This window comes from Rhodnius prolixus, unplaced genomic scaffold, assembly GCF_049639745.1.
Source record: "Rhodnius prolixus isolate KJV_2025 unplaced genomic scaffold, Rpr scaffold_1, whole genome shotgun sequence".
Classification (NCBI taxonomy): Eukaryota; Metazoa; Arthropoda; class Insecta; order Hemiptera; family Reduviidae; genus Rhodnius; species Rhodnius prolixus.
This window is the reverse complement of record NW_027411581.1, coordinates 62,922,898-62,940,563: the sequence shown is the minus strand read 5'-3', so window position 1 is coordinate 62,940,563 and position 17,666 is coordinate 62,922,898. Positions and strand designations below refer to the sequence as shown.

General features: G+C 37.0%; 3 protein-coding genes across 4 annotated transcripts in view; 2 read left to right on the top strand and 1 right to left on the bottom strand.

Annotated features, from left to right (window-relative positions):
- LOC141446080 (protein APCDD1-like) overlaps nucleotides 1–17,666 on the bottom strand; it is a 460,040-nt gene that overhangs the window by 214,323 nt on the left and 228,051 nt on the right. The gene's annotated exons all lie outside the window — the stretch shown is intronic.
- Nucleotides 7,881–12,153, top strand: LOC141451570 (odorant receptor 46a-like). The gene is made up of 4 exons (XM_074123042.1): nucleotides 7,881–7,981; nucleotides 10,232–10,336; nucleotides 10,456–10,611; nucleotides 11,870–12,153. The coding sequence occupies exons 1-4, from the start codon at nucleotides 7,919–7,921 to the stop codon at nucleotides 11,930–11,932; spliced, it is 387 nt and encodes a 128-aa protein (XP_073979143.1). The 5' UTR covers nucleotides 7,881–7,918; the 3' UTR covers nucleotides 11,933–12,153.
- Nucleotides 13,737–16,562, top strand: LOC141451557 (uncharacterized). The gene is made up of 4 exons (XM_074123038.1): nucleotides 13,737–14,681; nucleotides 14,754–14,853; nucleotides 16,115–16,219; nucleotides 16,340–16,562. The coding sequence occupies exons 1-4, from the start codon at nucleotides 13,831–13,833 to the stop codon at nucleotides 16,508–16,510; spliced, it is 1,227 nt and encodes a 408-aa protein (XP_073979139.1). The 5' UTR covers nucleotides 13,737–13,830; the 3' UTR covers nucleotides 16,511–16,562.

Genomic DNA, 17,666 nt, shown 5'->3' with positions numbered 1-17,666 from the left:
ACCGAGCGGTTAGAGGCGAGACCTGCGAAGCTAATATATATTGTGGTACTGGGTTCGATTCCCCGGTCTCTAGGCCTGGGATTTTATTTAATGGCCAATAAAAGAAATTTACAGTAAAGTACGTATGTTTGCTAGTCGCCTCCGTCCACGACACCTAATTGGTAGTTGGACGTTAAGCCCCGCCTGAAAAAATAGGCGGAAAAAATAGGAAAAAATTTACTTACTAATAATCTAATCTTTTAATTCCGTTAATTTCCGCTTTTTCCATCTAATTTTTCTTTTTTGCGAAATCCAACTCTTGCTCCAATCATTACAAATATCTTTCCCTTTTAAAGTGGTTTCCAAGGTTCCAAGACGCCATTAAATAAGTCCTTTAGCCTCAGCAAAATATATAATTGTCATTGTCCAATCATTTCTTACTAATTTAGTGCAACAAATTAAATATAAAACCGAATAAAAAGAATGAAAAAAGAACAATAACCTAAAATAGATTAATTAAATTTTAATTTTTGCATGTACGACTATAGAACATGTTTCTTTTATTTGTGGCGAACTGACAAATGTACTTCGTAGAATTGTTTAAAAGGAGCTGAATATTTGATTTAGCCGTAGGTGACCTTGCTTCACCTGTCGGCCGCCATTAATAAGTAATAACTGAGATTTACATTTTGTATTGGTATCAGCCATACTGCTGTGATTTCAAACTAGGTATCTCCATCTTTCTCTCGCTCCCACACGCTTTGAGTGTGAGTATATAATTATATGAATATATATTTACTTATAAAGTATATACTGGTTGTGTATACACAGTGTAGAGGTCGCGAAACTTCGGGAGGTGATTCAGCAGCTCAAATGATACAAGAAAAAATATACTATTCACCTTGTCCCACATTCTCAATAGTGTCCAAGATATTTGCATTTTTAACTTTTCAGTCGATATTCGCCTTTTTCACTTTATTAATTATAGTAGCCTATAACTGTTTCCATTTTGAAAGCTGATTTTTAGTTTTCTCATCTTTCACTTTCCCGTCATTTCAAAAAAAGTTCAACCTCAAGATGGCCAACTTACTTCTTAGAACAATCACAAAACAGTTATCATTCTATCCATCCTTGCATCCAGAACATTAGGATGATTTAAAACAAACTAAAACTAAATCTGGTTTCCTAAAAACGCCAAGTTTCAAACTATGTTCTCAGCTACTTAGTCAGTAGAAGTAGTCCGACTAACTATGCTTACTCAAGTCCATACTTAAACAGGTCTTCCATTCCCGCAAAAGAAGTTTAATTAATTTGTGTACAACAATGGCAGAGTGAGATAATACCCTACTTCCACAAGAAGTGCTGGAGAACTATGGAGAAGAGAACGAAATAAGCACAAACTTCAAAAACGTGACCCATCCTCTGAAAAAACTTGCACTTTACAAATATAATAATTTTATAATTCAAATGAAATATCTAATATTATGCTGGAATAAAATTAGCAGGAGTAAACTCTTACCCAGCCTGGATTAAGGTGATTATCCTGTAGCCAACATACTAAAGACTAGTCCCGGTAGTTACCGACAACTGTTTATCCCTGTTCATACGCTGTAAATTCCTTTCTAAGGCTCACTTAGGACAAATGTTAATTTTGCTTGCTTGGTATAATGTGGCCAAAAATCAATTTATCTATAATAATCAAACTATTGATTACAGGTTAAAAAGAAAACGTTATAAAAAATACAAAAATATGAGGCTAAAAAATTCATAAATTTTTTTAAAAAATGCTTACACCAACAAACATCAATGATTTTATTTATTTATTTTTATTTTGAAATAAAAATCGTCGGTTTAAGTTCTTTCTTCGATTAAAGTAATTGTTATTTTATGTAGTAGTCAAACGTTTATAATAATAGGTAATAATTATCTGGCTTTATCGCAAATAATATAGTTTTCTTCAATTACATTCTCCATCTAGGTGTTCTTCCCACAATGTTGTATATATGTAATATAAAGTAAATAAGATATGCATATTTTTAGGACAGATAATTATTCCAGGATTTTACTATAAGTAAAATTAGGGGGACTAAATTAAATTACAATTGAGAAATGAATAATTGTTGTTGAATAATCTACTTGTTATTATCTGTGTGTTATTTGTGCTCTCGAATATTTCGGTAAGACGAATTCAAGACTGAAATATTGTTTTAAATCCTCCGTGATTCAAATTTAAACAGTAGCCGACTCTAAATTTGTCTTTTTCTAATTTAACATGCATGTATATGTGACAACTTCAGAATAAAGGGCACATTAAAGAGAAATCAGAAGAATAATTTGGAATAGAGTTAAAATAAAGTACCTATTTATACGAAGATATAATATACATTTTATCACAATTATAACTATTATGAATGAACTGGCCAGCATAAGGGTATGTGACATCTAATAAATTCTTAAAAAAATTAATGAAAATTAATGCAGTAAAATTACTTAAATAATATCAATTAAGTATTAATGAAATGTTAGGTACTTGCTAATTTGTGTACCTTTTGGCGTTTAATCAACCCTTATACTTAACTTTTTAAACTGTAAGTTTTTGTTAAGGAGATTTTTGTACCTTTTGGATAGATTTTCCTTTTTGTCTATTAGCAAAGTTACGTCTGCTTTACAGATTTTTTAAAATTTGGAATAAGCTATTCTATCATTATAACCTGATAAGGTGTTAAATCGGAACCGTAACTACCACTGGAGAGATCTTTCTAAAGAATGGTTATAGTTGCGGTCCCCAAACCATCCTCAATAACCATTTTTCTGAGAAAGCGTTTTGAATAAAATAGGAATGTATTTGTACGTAAATAGCAAAATTAAACTGCGATTTCAGTACTTCCTTTTAAGAGGAGCAAGAAAAATAAACTGCGATTACAGTACTTCTCCCTAAAAGGCAAAGATTTTGAATTGAACGACAATTCATTGATGTAAATCGGTTCACTCATTGATAATTTTAACGATTGCAGTACTTCCTCTTAGTAGGTGTAAGAGCATGATGGCACTTCACAGCCACGTAGAGGAGCTTTAATCACTTCTTCGTGCTAAATTTTATCAAAATCGGACTAAGCTTTGTAGAAATATTGGTAATAATAGTTTTAGAAAGGGCGTTATTTGGGTGGGGCGAACTCCCCTCCTTATGAGGCATAGCGTCATGACTTTTAAAGTACAAATCTGTACAAAATTTTGATTCGAATGACACTTCATTCATGAAAATCGGTTCACGTGTCGATAATTTGAAACGATAGCTATACTTCCCCTTAACAAGTGTAAGAGCAGATCGTCGCTTTATTGTTAGGTAGGGCAGCCCTAACCCTATCATCCTACCAAATTTTATCAAAATCGAGCCAAGATTTACAGAGTAATTAGTAATAATAATTTTGGAGGGGGCCTTACATAAAGGGGGCTAACTCCTCTCCCATTGATGTACAGCGTCGAGACCCCCAAAAGGCACATCTACATAAAATTCCCAATCGAATGACACTTCATTCATGAAAATCGGTTCACGTGTCGATAATTTGAAACGATTGCTATACTTCCCCTTAACAAGTGTAAGAGCAGATCGTCGCTTTATTGTTAGGTAGGGGAGCCCTAACCCTATCATCCTACCAAATTTTATCAAAATCGAGCCAAGATTTACAGAGTAATTAGTAATAATAATTTTGGAGGGGGCCTTACATAAAGGGGGCTAACTCCTCTCCCATTGATGTACAGCGTCGAGACCCCCAAAAGGCACATCTACATAAAATTCCCAATCGAATGACACCTCATTCATGAAAATCGGTTCACGCGTTTAGGCGCTACGTTGTTTACAAAAAAGGTAACAACTACAACAACAACAACAACAAGAACATTTTTTGAAAAAGCCGTTTTTGCTCATTTTCGGCAACTTTTTTCTCGAAACCTATTAGATCTGGGTGGTTGCAAAAAAATTACAGTTATAAAGGATGGTTTGGAGTAGATTAGATTAGATTAGATTCCATCGGGGGAATTGGCTATTCAGCCTACGCCACCGCGACACCCCAAGGATCTATTGTGGCATCCCCCTAGTTGAAGACCCTCTCCCTATCCTGTCCTTAACCAAACTATGGAATTGGGAGGGGGGGCTCCCAGGTGGTCGATCAGAGCACCTGCCATCAGAGCACCCTCTCGAGTTCTGCTTGCCTTAAAAGCCTTAATAGGTCCGAGAGAGTGCCCTGGCTGAGGCTTGTTGGCACCAGTTTCTCTTTGCCAAAGAGTCGGTACCTTAGCCAGACCAGCCCCTCGCACTGACATACCACATGCAGTGCCGTCTCCTCTTCTTCCTGACAAAACCTACACAGGCTATCCGTTGCCAGGCCCATGCGATGCATGTGCTTATTTAGTCTACAATGGCCAGTGAGAATGCAAACTGCTATCCTTATGGCCACCCGGCCTAGTTGGAGTAGTTCTGCAGTTAGCTTGGGCGAGTAGCTATGGATAAACTTTTTCGCCTGTCTCTGGCCTGGAGTTTTGACCCACCATTCCCTTGATCGGTCCTGCATCCATAGCTTAATGGATGTGCTCCTGAGGCATCTTGAGACACCGCAGAACGGCTCCGGCCCGATAAGCGCTCTCATTGAACCCTCCCGGGCCAGGCGGTCCGCCGCCTCATTGCCTCTGTGACCCGAGTGCCCAGGTACCCAAACCAGGAAGACCTTATTATGGCTACTGATTTCCTTCAGTGCACCTAGGCAGTCCCACACCAGCCTTGAGCTGATCTCCCACGAGTCAATTGCCCGCAGAGCAGCCTGGCTGTCCGAATAAATGACAACTCTGGAGTTATACACTCCCCGCCTTCTTATTTCGGTAGCGCAGATAATAATCGCGACTAGCTCCGCCTGAAAGACCGTAGCTAGCCTTCCCAGGCTCACCGAGATATTACATCTCGGATGAGCCCCGTACACGCCGGCTCCCACTCCGTCATCCATCTTAGACCCGTCCGTGTACCACATAGATTCGCCTGTAATTGGCGGCCCATTCTTCCATGCCCCTCTGTCTAAAATCAGGACTTTGAAGGGTTTTTGGAAGTCATGCCTAGGAGTCATTATGTCCGTAGGCAGGCCCAAAATCGGGTCCGCCTCCAGCTCCTCCCATAGGTCTTGATATTTCCCCGTATGCCTGGGATAAATGGGCGCTTGTCCCTGTTGTAGTCGTGCCACAACTGCTCTTGCCACGCCTTGGACGTGAATGTGGAGTGGTGGAAGGTTTAACAGGACCTCCAAGGCCGCAGTGGGGGTAGTCATCATGGCACCCGTCGTACTCAAGCAGGCCAGCCTTTGAATACTTCCGAGCGCTCCCGGCCCCCCCATCTGCAAGGTCTTCGTCCACCACGCCACCGCCCCGTGGGTTACCATTGGTCTCACGACACAGGTATAAATCCACAGAGTCATCTTCGGGCTTAATCCCCAACTTTTACCGCATAGCCTCCTGCACCTACCCATGGCGATTCTGGCTTTGTGTGCGGTAGCATTAATATGAGAATTCCATGTCAGCCTTCGGTCAAAGATAACTCCCAAATATTTGGCTTCCATGGCAAAGGGGATCACAACCCCTCCGAGCATTGGCTGTTGTAAGCCTTGTAAATTTCTCTTCCTTGTAAAAGGAACCACTTGAGTTTTGTGGGGATTGATGGAGAGACCCTCCGTTCTACACCATTTGTTCACAATATTGAGCGCCCCCTGAGTGCGCTCCGAGACGGTTACCGCGAACCGCCCCCTCGCCACGATCGCCAGATCGTCCGCGAACCCAAGGCAATGAAAACCTTCCGCGGTTAATTTGGTCAGGATTTCATCGGCTAATAACGTCCACAGCAATGGCGACAAAACGCCTCCCTGCGGACAGCCTCTGCTTACCCTGGCCACAAGAGATGAATTGTCGATGGTGGCTATATTAGTCCTTCCCAAAAGACTAGTCCTTATCCACTGACTAATCGTAGGGGGCGTGCCCCTTCTTGTCAGTGCACCAACAAGAGACTCTGAGGACACATTGTTAAAGGCGCCCTCTATATCCAAAAAGGTGGCTACCGCGATTTCCTTGTCGTCAAGCGACTTCTGGAGTAGCCTATTTAGGTCGTCCAGAGCCAAGTCTACGGACTTCCCTGCCTGATAGGCATATTGGCGATTATTAAGAGGCATGGTTTGGAGTAAGATTTAAAGAAAATTTGGGAATTTTATCTTTTATAGAAAAATAGAAAAAAATTGTCAAAGTTGGGTGTTTTTCAACGTTACGCTTTTTCGTGCAGTTTTCGATGGTCAACCCTTATACAACTGTCCTACCGGACAGTTTTAATACTTTCATTTATTTTAATGCATGAATTTGTTTATATTGAAAATGAGGTGATCGTTGAATGAAAATGGCGTAATATTTTCGGAAAAACTAAACATTCACACGCACATACAGCATAACATCGTAAAAATACATACATTTTTATACCTGCATGTCGATGCATGCCCGGTGATGTCCGGTGGTAATTTAACGTAAAAGTCGTCGTCCATCGTTAATGACCCCGACAGTAGTATTGTTTCAACTTCTGTAGCTGGTATGGTGTAAAACAGGTATTAATTAAACGTGATTATTACTTAATATTCCAAGAAAAATATATTATCGTAAAAACAGAGCATATCAAATTATTAAAGACGATCAACAAGTACCAGGGAGGGGCCTTCCACAGCCAATCAAATATTCAGCAGCTCTAAACGATGTTGGAAAACTTGTGACCTTGTGATCTAAAACCAATATTAACTTAGTAATTATCTGTATGTTTACATTGTAAGGATCTATATAGAATAATAAAATATTTTTAAATTATGGATTTACTTCTGCTACGCCTATAAATTACTTCTTCATTTAGTGTCAATTTCTCTGTCACTTGAGCAAGTTAAGTGAGTCCTAGATCAGTGGAGTACAACAATTATGGACCAAGATCAACTAATTTATGATACAGCGAAGAGAGAGTTCTGGTATTTCCTGCAAATTGGAGGAACATTTATTAATTTGCAACCAAAATGGAGAAGATATTCTATTCTACAAGTGGTCATATATTTAATAATTTTAGTATACCACGTTGGATTATTTGGCAAAACCGTAATATTGTCTTTGGAGAACCACGATATAGCCACCTTTGCAATGTCAGTCCATTTTTTTATGTTATCAATTTTAGTAATTATGTTTCTAATTAACATGAGTAATAACAGAGAAAATGTATCTATTTTCTTAAAAAATATTAACAGGGAATGGTACAAATATGGTGACAGCACCACAACGATTCTACAACAGGAATTGAATTTGGGAAATAAAAAATTTAAAATTAAATTGTTAGTAGCTCTACCATCATTCTTGATTATCCTAGCCACAGCTTGGATAGTGGTGGTACCAATAGTGGATCAGTATCAAGACGAAAAGAAAACGTATGAAAATGGTATCTACAAGAAAACTCCATTGCCCATGTGGTTCCCCTATCTGATCGACAGCAATTTCAAATATTTATTGTCAGTGGCATCTCAAGCTTCATTTGCGTTCGTCTTAATTGTTAACATAACATCCGGTAATGTTGGCATGATATTCTTTTCATTGGATTTGATAACCCAATTGAAAATACTGAATTATTCCATAAAATCAATGGAAAAAAGAGCCAGAATATTGTATGAAGAGAATGGAGGAAAATTTAAAGAAAATGCATTGAATTCAGATAAAGAGAAAACAGCTTATTCCAAGATTATAAATTATTGCATCCGTCAAAATGTAGAACACCATAAAGTTATCATAGAGTGAGTATTTGAAAATTATTAATTATTTAGATGGATTCTGGAGTAATTGGTTTTGATCTTGATTTTCTAGATCTTTCGATGCTCTGCATGCAATCGCCAAATGGCCGATGTTGTTCGTCTTCTTAATAGCGGCCTTGATTGTTGCGTTGTCATTATATATAACTGTATCAGTAAGTATTCTTTAGTTCGCCTAGTAAGAATAAAAATTACTGTTCAAGGGTTTTTTGGAGATGGCCGAGAGCTTTGATAAGTTATGCATCTGGTTGTCTACAAGCTTAAGAAGTTTCTTCCTCACTTATATTGTAATCGTTCGATTCGATTTAACCGGACATTTTAAAGCGCAAGTTAGCTTTTCCGGATATTCCCCAGTCGAACCCATCTTCACACTAGTTACAGAAGGCAATATCCTTGGTCCCATCTCTCACACTGCTAATACTACTCATTTCATATTTCTACTTCCAAGAATGAAAGGAACTTTTCAGGAGGTCTTCCTGGTGATCGTTCTGAGTTTTGATAAGTTATGCATCGGTATTCTCCACCAGCTTAATAATTTCCTTCCACTCACTTATTTTGTAATCCTTCGAGCCTATTTTAACTGATGGACATTTTGAAGTACGAGATAGGTTCTTTCGGATAATCTCCATGTTTGGGCGTTAAAGCGGAAATCAGAAAAGGTCTTTAAACGCTGTTTTGGACTGGGGTGTATGTGGCCCACTCCGCGCCGCTCGCTCGCCGTTCCTTCGCTTATCTTTGCCTAGAGTCGCCTAGTCCCATTACGCACTGACGACTCTCTACCTACCTGCCTACAATCAGTACGCTTGCTGCTAGTCCTGACGGTGGAATGGCATTCAGGGACATCACCCCAACTATTCTACGCTTTGCGGGCCCTCCGTAGACCAATTCCAATTCTCCCCAATTCCTCTCGTGCTTCACGTTTTACCAGGTGTTTCCCTCTTCCTCCACGGAACGCAACTTCCTTTAAATCTTTACATCCTATACAGTCCACTTCCGTCTCACGCCTTGATCTCCGATGGCTACGCAACGGAATAAAGGAGTGAGTGCAGTTTCGCACACGACCTTAAGCCGAGTGGTGCAAGGCGCTCGAATAACATTAAATGGTTTTCGAGCACAAATAGCTGAGATTTCTAGCGAACACCCGTAGGCGGCTGCGCGGGTCGCAGTGCTCCGCAAAGTGTCCCGCGGAGGTGCTCGCGGCCTTTATGCAACGCGCAGAAGCATAATATGAAGGTGGGCCCCCTCCCTGAGGGTCTCTCTGAGGAGCAGGTACTGGAAGGTTTCCGGCAGGTGAAGGCGCTGCACCAACAGATACGCTGCCTTCTCACTGGAACCTGCCCTATTGTGCCAATCCCCTTGCTACGCATATCCCCGTCGGCCACTTCCCGCAGATTCTTCTTCCTCTTTTTGATGGGGATTTCCGGCGCTGGATCGCTTTCCACGACACTTTCACCTTGCTAGTGGTTAACCCGCCTGGCCTCACCGACGTGGAAAGGCTGCTCTACCATTGCGGTGCGCTGCAGGGCGACGCTAGGGCCACTATCCAGCACGTCCCGGAGGGGGAGCGCTAATTTCAGACGGCTAGGCACACGCCAAGCGTACAACATCCGCCGTCAGTTCGCCCCTCTCTCAGCTGCTGACCCAGCCTCCCTTTTGCAGGTAAGACGACTGTTTACTCTATTACAATCTGTTACAATTCAGGAGGTTTACCTTGTCAACACATTAGCAAAAGCCTTGTCCGCCTCCTCGTCCGCCACTTTACATCTCCCCGCTGTTTGTCTCCAGCAAATCCTGCTTCCCCACTTTGATGGGAATTTTCGGCATTGGGTCGCTTTTCAAAACTCTATCACCGGTCTGTTGGTATGAATGATAAGTTACCACATTGCTTAGTGAATTTTTAGAATGATATGTTACCAAATTGCTTAGTGACTTTTTTAAGCAGATCTCTCAGACGTCGAGCGGTTACACTATCTGCGCAGTGCCCTGCAAGGCGAGGCTATTTAGCATATCATTCTAAAAATTCATTATCATTCTAAAAAGACACTGAGCAATTTAGTAACTTATCATTTTAAAAATTCACTAAGCAATATGGTAACTTATCATTCTAAAAATTTACTAAGCAATATGGTAACTTATCATTCTAAAAATTTACTAAGCAATTTGGTAACTTATCATTCTAAAAATTCATTAAGCAATATTGTAACTTATTTCCTTGAAAATTCACTAAGCAATATGGTAACTTATCACTCTAGAAATTCACTAAGCAATATGGTAACTTATCACTCTAGAAATTCACTAAGCAATATGGTAATTTATCACTCTAGAAATTCACTAAGCAATATGGTAATTTATCACTCTAGAAATTCATTAAGCAATATGATAACTTTTTATTCTGAAAATTCTAGGGTAAAATCCAGATGACACATCAGTTACTGTCATTAATGGTCCTGTTCACAGAGATATGCGATGAATTTATAGTGTGCTGGCTGGGACAACAAATATCTGATCTGGTTAGAATCAAGAAACATGATCTTATGATTTTTAGAAATCTCACCAACAAATTTGATACTCTCACTTCTGCTTACTCAATAAAATTGATTCACTATTTTATACTTTTTTTGTTTTACAGAGTAACTATCTATTTCACCAATTTTATAATATAAACTGGTTTCATTGGGATAAAAGCTGCAAATCGTCTATTATGATAGCGAGGGAGCGATATAAACAGCCAATGGTATTGACCGGTGGTGGCATGATTGCTACGAACTTCAGCACATTCTCTGATGTAAGTAAAAATTAAGTTTTATCATCAAAATTTGGAGCAATTAAGTGTAGAATAATGTTATTAGTTTAGTTTGGCGCAGCTGTCAAAGTATTGAACTATTTTATTCTTCATTGTTGAGAGTTTTAAATCTAAACTATTTTCAAGAAATGCATTTATACTGGGTGATCCATTTAAAACGCACCAATCGGAAAAAACTTTTTAGGAAAGCGGAATTTAGAAAAAACGTACGAAGTAAATTTTGCCAGGGATGGGTGGGTGTTCGTCTAGTGGTCAAGAGCGTGGCTTTTTAAGTGGGAGATCCCCAGTTCGAATCCAGCATATGACTACACTTTATTAAAAAAAGTATTATGATTCTTTAAGTAATAAGAATAACTGCATACGCGAGATTTGAACTGGGGATCTCCCTGACTTACAAAGCCACGCTCTTGACCACTAGACCAACACCCTGGCAAGATATTCTTACCGTAATCATAGGTCAAGAAGTCTTGCATACTGGGTACATTAAAATGATGTGATTATTGCTTTTATTTGATGATAATACAAATTTATTCTGATCCACCCATAACCATTACATTACACTACATGTTTTAAAATCTCCAATTCTTATTATTTTTGTTCTTTGCGTCACAAACAACATTTTTTGTAGTCAGAGGACCTTCTAAAACGTGTATTTCTGGTAGAAAATTAATATTGAAAACCGTTCACGAATAGATAAAATTGTAACTTTGATCTTAAATATCTCGACTAATATTAGGGATATCGAAACAGGGTTAACGACATTTTTCACAGTTTTTTATGTAGTTTTTATAACCATTGTCAAAACCAGTGGTCCTTATGTAACCCCAATCGGGTTTTTAGCCGTAACTCCGCCACAAAAAAAGATACACCATCGGGAGTGGAAAATTTGAAAACTAGACCAAAAAAAACATATAGTTTACTTCGTACGTTTTTTCGAAATTCCGCTTCCCTAAAAAGTTATTAGCGATTGGTGCGTTTTAAATGGATCACCCTGTATATTGTGAAATCCGAGAAATTTCATTAGAAGATAAATTGTTATTACAAAGGTGGTTTCAGTATAACTATTTTTGTTTTTGGCACCTTGGATATCCATCTCAGCTCCAGGATGACATTAAATATCACCAACCACTCAGGAGCCATAAATAAATAGTTGAAAAAGGACCGAACGTAAACTGAGTACTTGCGAATGGATTTCCCATTACAGAAGATTTTAACCAAGCTTTTCTCTTTTATTTTCCAGATAATGTCGTCAGCTTATTCTTATTTTCAATTAGTGTACGCCCTGGAAAATGAAACTAAATAAAATTTTATGTATTATTGACTAATGATTTAAGCCATAAAATAATGATGAATTGTTCTTTACTGCGCTCGACAAATCTTATGTATTCAATATTCTTATGCACTAAATAAAACTGTAATTTCTTGAAAGAACGAAATGTTGTTGATAATTTCCAACTCTTTAGACAATTTAGATTCCTATTGATTACAGCAGCTTATAACTGTTTCCATTTTGAAGCTAAACATTTTCATCTGCAAGTTTCCAGTCACTTCAATTGAAGATCAGAAATCACTAGATGATTTAAAACAAATTAAAACTAAATTTGGTTTCTTAAAACAGCCATGTTTCAACCTATGTACTTAGTCAGTAGAAGTAGTCCGTCGCACTATGCTTAAATCCATGCTTAAACAAATCTTCCACTCGGGCAAAGGAAGTTTAATTAATTTGTGTACAACAATGACAGAGTGAGATAATAGCCTACTTCCAGATAGGGCAACCTACAAGAAGTGCTGGAGAACTATGGAGGAGAGGACGAAATAAGCACGAACTTCAAAACTTGGCCCATCCTTTGAAAAAAACTTGCACTTTACAAATATAATAATTTTATAATTAAAATGAAATATCTAATATTATGCTGGAATAAAATTAGCAGGAGTAAACACTTACCCAGCCTGGATTCAGGTGATTATCCTGTAGCCAACATACTAAAGACTAGTCCCGGTAGTTACCGACACCTGTTTATCCCTGTTTATACGCTGAACATTCCTTTCTAAGGCTGACTTAAAACAAAAGTTAATTCATTCTTGGTTTTACAGAAAAGTAAATCTTTTCAATAACCAATTATTACAATAAAATACTATTATTTTCAAACAGGTTGCTGTTAAGTAGAAGCTAGTATAAGAATATTTTCATTTATTTTAATGTATGAATTTATTTATATTGAAAAAAGGTGCCACGGTAGCCGAGCGGGTTAAGAGGCGAGACCTGCAAAGCTAATATGCATTGTGGTACTGGGTTCGATTCGCGGTCTAACAGGTACAATGGAGAGGCTAGGCTACAGTCAATCAAATATTCACCAACTCTAAACGCTGTTCGAACACTTGTGACAATGTTATCTAAAACCAATATTAATTTAGTAATTACCTGTATATTTACATTATTAGGATCTATTTAGAATAATAACATCTTTTTAAATTATAGATAACTTCGGAAAAAACTAAGATTTTATCAAAACACGAGTGGCTGAACCTGATACCTTGTCTGACGCTACATTATTAACAAAATGGTGTATCCGAATGCGGAAACCACGGTGTCGAGCAGTGCTCAAAGCGAGGGCCGGTCAATAGGAGGATGAGGAAAGAAAAAAAGGGATAAGAGAACGTGGAGTAGACCAAAGCGCTTCCGGTGCAAACTAGGTGGGAGTAGAGCCTGGCTAGCCAACTTAACACTGGAATAGTAAAAAAAGCTTTGCACAGAATGGAGATTCTTTCCTCTAATGGGATCAAAGTCCATCTCCCAAGGAGCATTTATAAAAATACGTCAGAAAATAAAAATCCCAGGAAGCTAAACCATCACAACCGGATATCTACCCACCATATCACAAAGGACCGTAAGAATTCTGAACCTAATCTTTTCAAGGATCTGATCACAATTTAGGACTACCTAAATCTTAATTTAGAATACAATGAAAATAAAGACCTTAATATTTTATTTCTACTGCGCACAATTTTCAAACTATAGCCGCCATTGCGTCAGACACGAATTTCTTAGGCATCAATAATTTATAACAGAAGCGCTAAGTGGGAGAAAAGATTGGAAATCGCTCGATACTTCCACCACGACAATAAATGCTTTGTTTATTCAGTATTAATATCTCTGTCATTTGAGAAGGTTGAGTGAGTCCTAGATTAGTGGATTACATCATGGACCAAGATCAACATATTTATGATACGGCGAAGAGAGAGTTATGGTATTTCGGGCAGATTGGAGGAACATTTATTAATTTGCAACCAAAATGGAAAAGATATTCTATTCTACAATTGGTCATATATTTCATAATTCTGGTATACCATGTTGGATTATTAGGCAAAACCGTAATATTGTCTTTAGAGAACCACGATATAGCTACCATTGCAATGTCTGTCCATATTTTTACATTAGGAATTGTAATAATTATGATATTAATCAACATGAGTAAACACAGAGAAAATGTATCTATTTTTTTAAAAAATATTAACACGGAATGGTACAATTATGGTGACAGGACCACAACGAATCTACAACAGGAATTGAACTTGGAAAGTAAAAAATTTAAAATCAAATTGTTAACAGCTATACCATCATATTTGATAGTCATGGCCATAGCTTGGATAGTGGTACCATCACTGGATCAGTATCAAGGCGAAAAGGAAACATATGAAAATGGTATCTACAAGAAGACTCCAATGCCTATGTGGTTCCCGTATCTGATCGACAACAATTTCAAATATTTATTGTCTGTGGCTTCTCAAGCTTCTTTTACATTTGTCGTATGTGTAATCTCAACAGCCGCAATTGTTTCCATGATATTCTTTACATTGGATTTGATAACACAACTGAAAATATTGAATCATTCTATAAGATCAATTGAAGAAAGAGCTAGAATATTGTACGAAGAGAATGGAGGAAAATTCAAGGAAAAAGCATTGAATTCAGATAAAGAGATTGCAGCTTATTCAAAAATTATAAATTATTGCATCCAGCAAAATGTAGAACACCATAAAGTTATCATAGAGTGAGTATTTACAAATAGTTAATTATTTAGATGGATTCTGGAGTATTACCTGTTTTGTTCTGGTTGTTCCAGATCTTTCGATGCTATGGTTACAATCACAAAATGGCCGATGATGTTTGTCTTCATAATAGCGGCCTTGATTATTTCGTTGTCATTATTTATATCTGTATCAGTTAGTATTATTTACTTCACCAAGTCAATTCTACTTTAAAGAATAAAAAGTACTGTTCAGGGGGTATTGCAGGGGCTTTGATAAATTATGCGTCTGTAAGCTTAATAAGTTCCTTTCGCTCACTCACTTTGTATCCTTCGACCCTATTTACCCGATGGACATTTAGAAGTACCAAATTGCTCTTCCGGATATTTCCCAATCGAACCCGTCATCACAACAGTTAAATAAGGCAATATCCTTGGTCCCATCTCACATCACTAATGCTACTGATATTCTTACAGTACCCCAATTTAACTGATCGAACACTTTCCCTTTCATAAACCATCCTGAGAATAAAGTTGCGACGCATAAATTATAAAATTTAGTACGGTGACATCTAAACATAACCAAAATTATTATTATTAATTTTTAATTAAGTATAATATAATGAAAAATTAATTTTTTAACATTTCAATTTACTATTCAATATGGTAACGTATCACTCTAGAAATTCAGTAAGCAATATGGTAACTTATCACTCTAGAAATTCAGTAAGCAATATGGTAACATATTATTCTAGAAATTCATTAAGCAATATTGTAACTTATCACTCTAGAAATTCATTATCAATATGGTGACTTATCACTCTAGAAATCCATTAAGCAATATTGTAACATATCGCTCTAGAAATCCATTAAGCCATATTGCATATTAACTTATCACTCTAGAAATTCATTGAGCAATATGGTAACTTACCACTCTGGAAATCCATTAAGCAATATTCTAACTTATCACTCTTGAAATAAACTAAGCAATATGGTAACTTATCACTCTAGAAATCCATTAAGCAATATGGTAACAAAACACTCTAGAAATCTATTAAGCAATATTGTATGTTAACTTATCACTCTAGAAATTCACTAAGCAATATAGGAACTTATCTCTCTAGAAATCCATTAAGTAATATGGTAAATTATCACGCTAGAAATCTATTAAGTAATATGGTAACTTAATACTCTGGAAATTCACTAATCAATATGGTAACATAACACTCTAGAAATCCATTAAGCAATATGGTAACTTATCACTCTAGAAATTCATTAACCAATATTGTTATTTATCACTCTAGAAATTCACTAAGCAATATGGTAACATATTATTCTAGAAATCTATTAAGCAATATTGTAACTTATCACTCTAGAAATTCACTAATCAATATGGTAACATAACACTCTAGAAATCCATTAAGTAATATGGAAATTTATCACTCTGCAAATTCTAGGGTAGAATCCGGTTCACTCATCAGTTACTGTCACTAATGATGCTGCTTGCAGAGATTTGCATTATATTCATATTGTGCTGGCTGGGACAACAAATATCTGATCAGGTTAGAATCATGAACTAGGATCATATAATTTCCAGAAATCTCATAAAAAAAATTGATTTTCACACTACTGTTATATAAATAGTTCATTCACTATTTTATGCTAGTTCTTTTTATTTTTAGAGTAATTATCTATTCCACCAATTTTATAATATAAACTGGTTACATTGGGATAAAAGCTGCAAATCGTCCTTTTTGATAGTAAGAGAGAGGTATAAACAGCCAATGGTATTGTCCGGTGGTGGCATAATTGCTGCGAACTTCAGCACGTTCTCTGATGCAAGTACATATTAAGTTTTATCATCAAAATTTTGATAAATTAAGTGTAGAATAATATTTACTGCGATTCGGGAAAATCCACTTAAAAGTAGCAATTTTGTTGCTTGTTAACCATAATTAATATTTAATAGCACTGTTTTTTGAAACGGAAAAAAGTTGATTTGATTTTGAAAAAAGTTTGCAAATTGATTGAGTCCGTCGCTAGTTTTTTACGTTATCCTTATATAGCGGGCGAAACAAATGATCTTAATTTTAGTTTGAAAAGGAGATGACACAAAAAACGTATCAAACCGATCCAACATTTCAACGAGTTCATTGTGATTCGCCAAATAACTACGATAAACAAATAGAACCCTTACTGCACATGTTTCCAAATACAGGAATATAGGGTTTAGCGATGTCCTCGAGCGGACTTAGAAAAAGGATTCTTACTTTTTCGGCTAAGACAAGATTTAAGGTAAGCACATCTATTTCGTAATCTTCCAGTATTGGGAAGACACAATGTTCTAAGACAACGGTTAACTTTTGGTTACCCGAAGAACGTTAAAATAGATTCTTGCAGGCCACAGTGACTGTGGGTCGATTAACTCATTACTTCCTTGAAGTTGCTGGGTACACTTATCTATGTTGTGATATTGTGGGTTTGACTTAGGCGGAAGTTCAGGGATTCCCTTGACGAGTTTTGCTTGGTGTAGCTGTATCTAATGCTTTGTAAGAATATTGAAAAATTTTATTCTTTATTGTTGAAAGATTCAAATCAAATCTATTTTCAAAAAAATGCAATTACAATTTGCGAATTCCGTGGCATTTACTGAGGAGATAAATAGTAATTATGAGGGTGTTTTGTGTCCAACCATTTATTTATGGCACCTTGGATATCTACCTAAGCTCCAGGATGACATTAAATATCTCCAACCACTTAGGAGCCTTAAACAAATACAGTGGAGTCTCGGTTATCCGTCATGACCGGGACCGGACACGTGACGGATAGTCGAATAGACGGATAATAGAAAAAAACAGGAAAATTTCCACATTCTTTTGTTTATCGTGTATAAAACTTTGTATTAACTGGTATACATATTTTATACGTTTATACGCTTAAGCCTTAAAGGGCAGGTATCTTTCATTATTCAATTCATTCTATTGTGTATTAAAATTAATGAATACAATG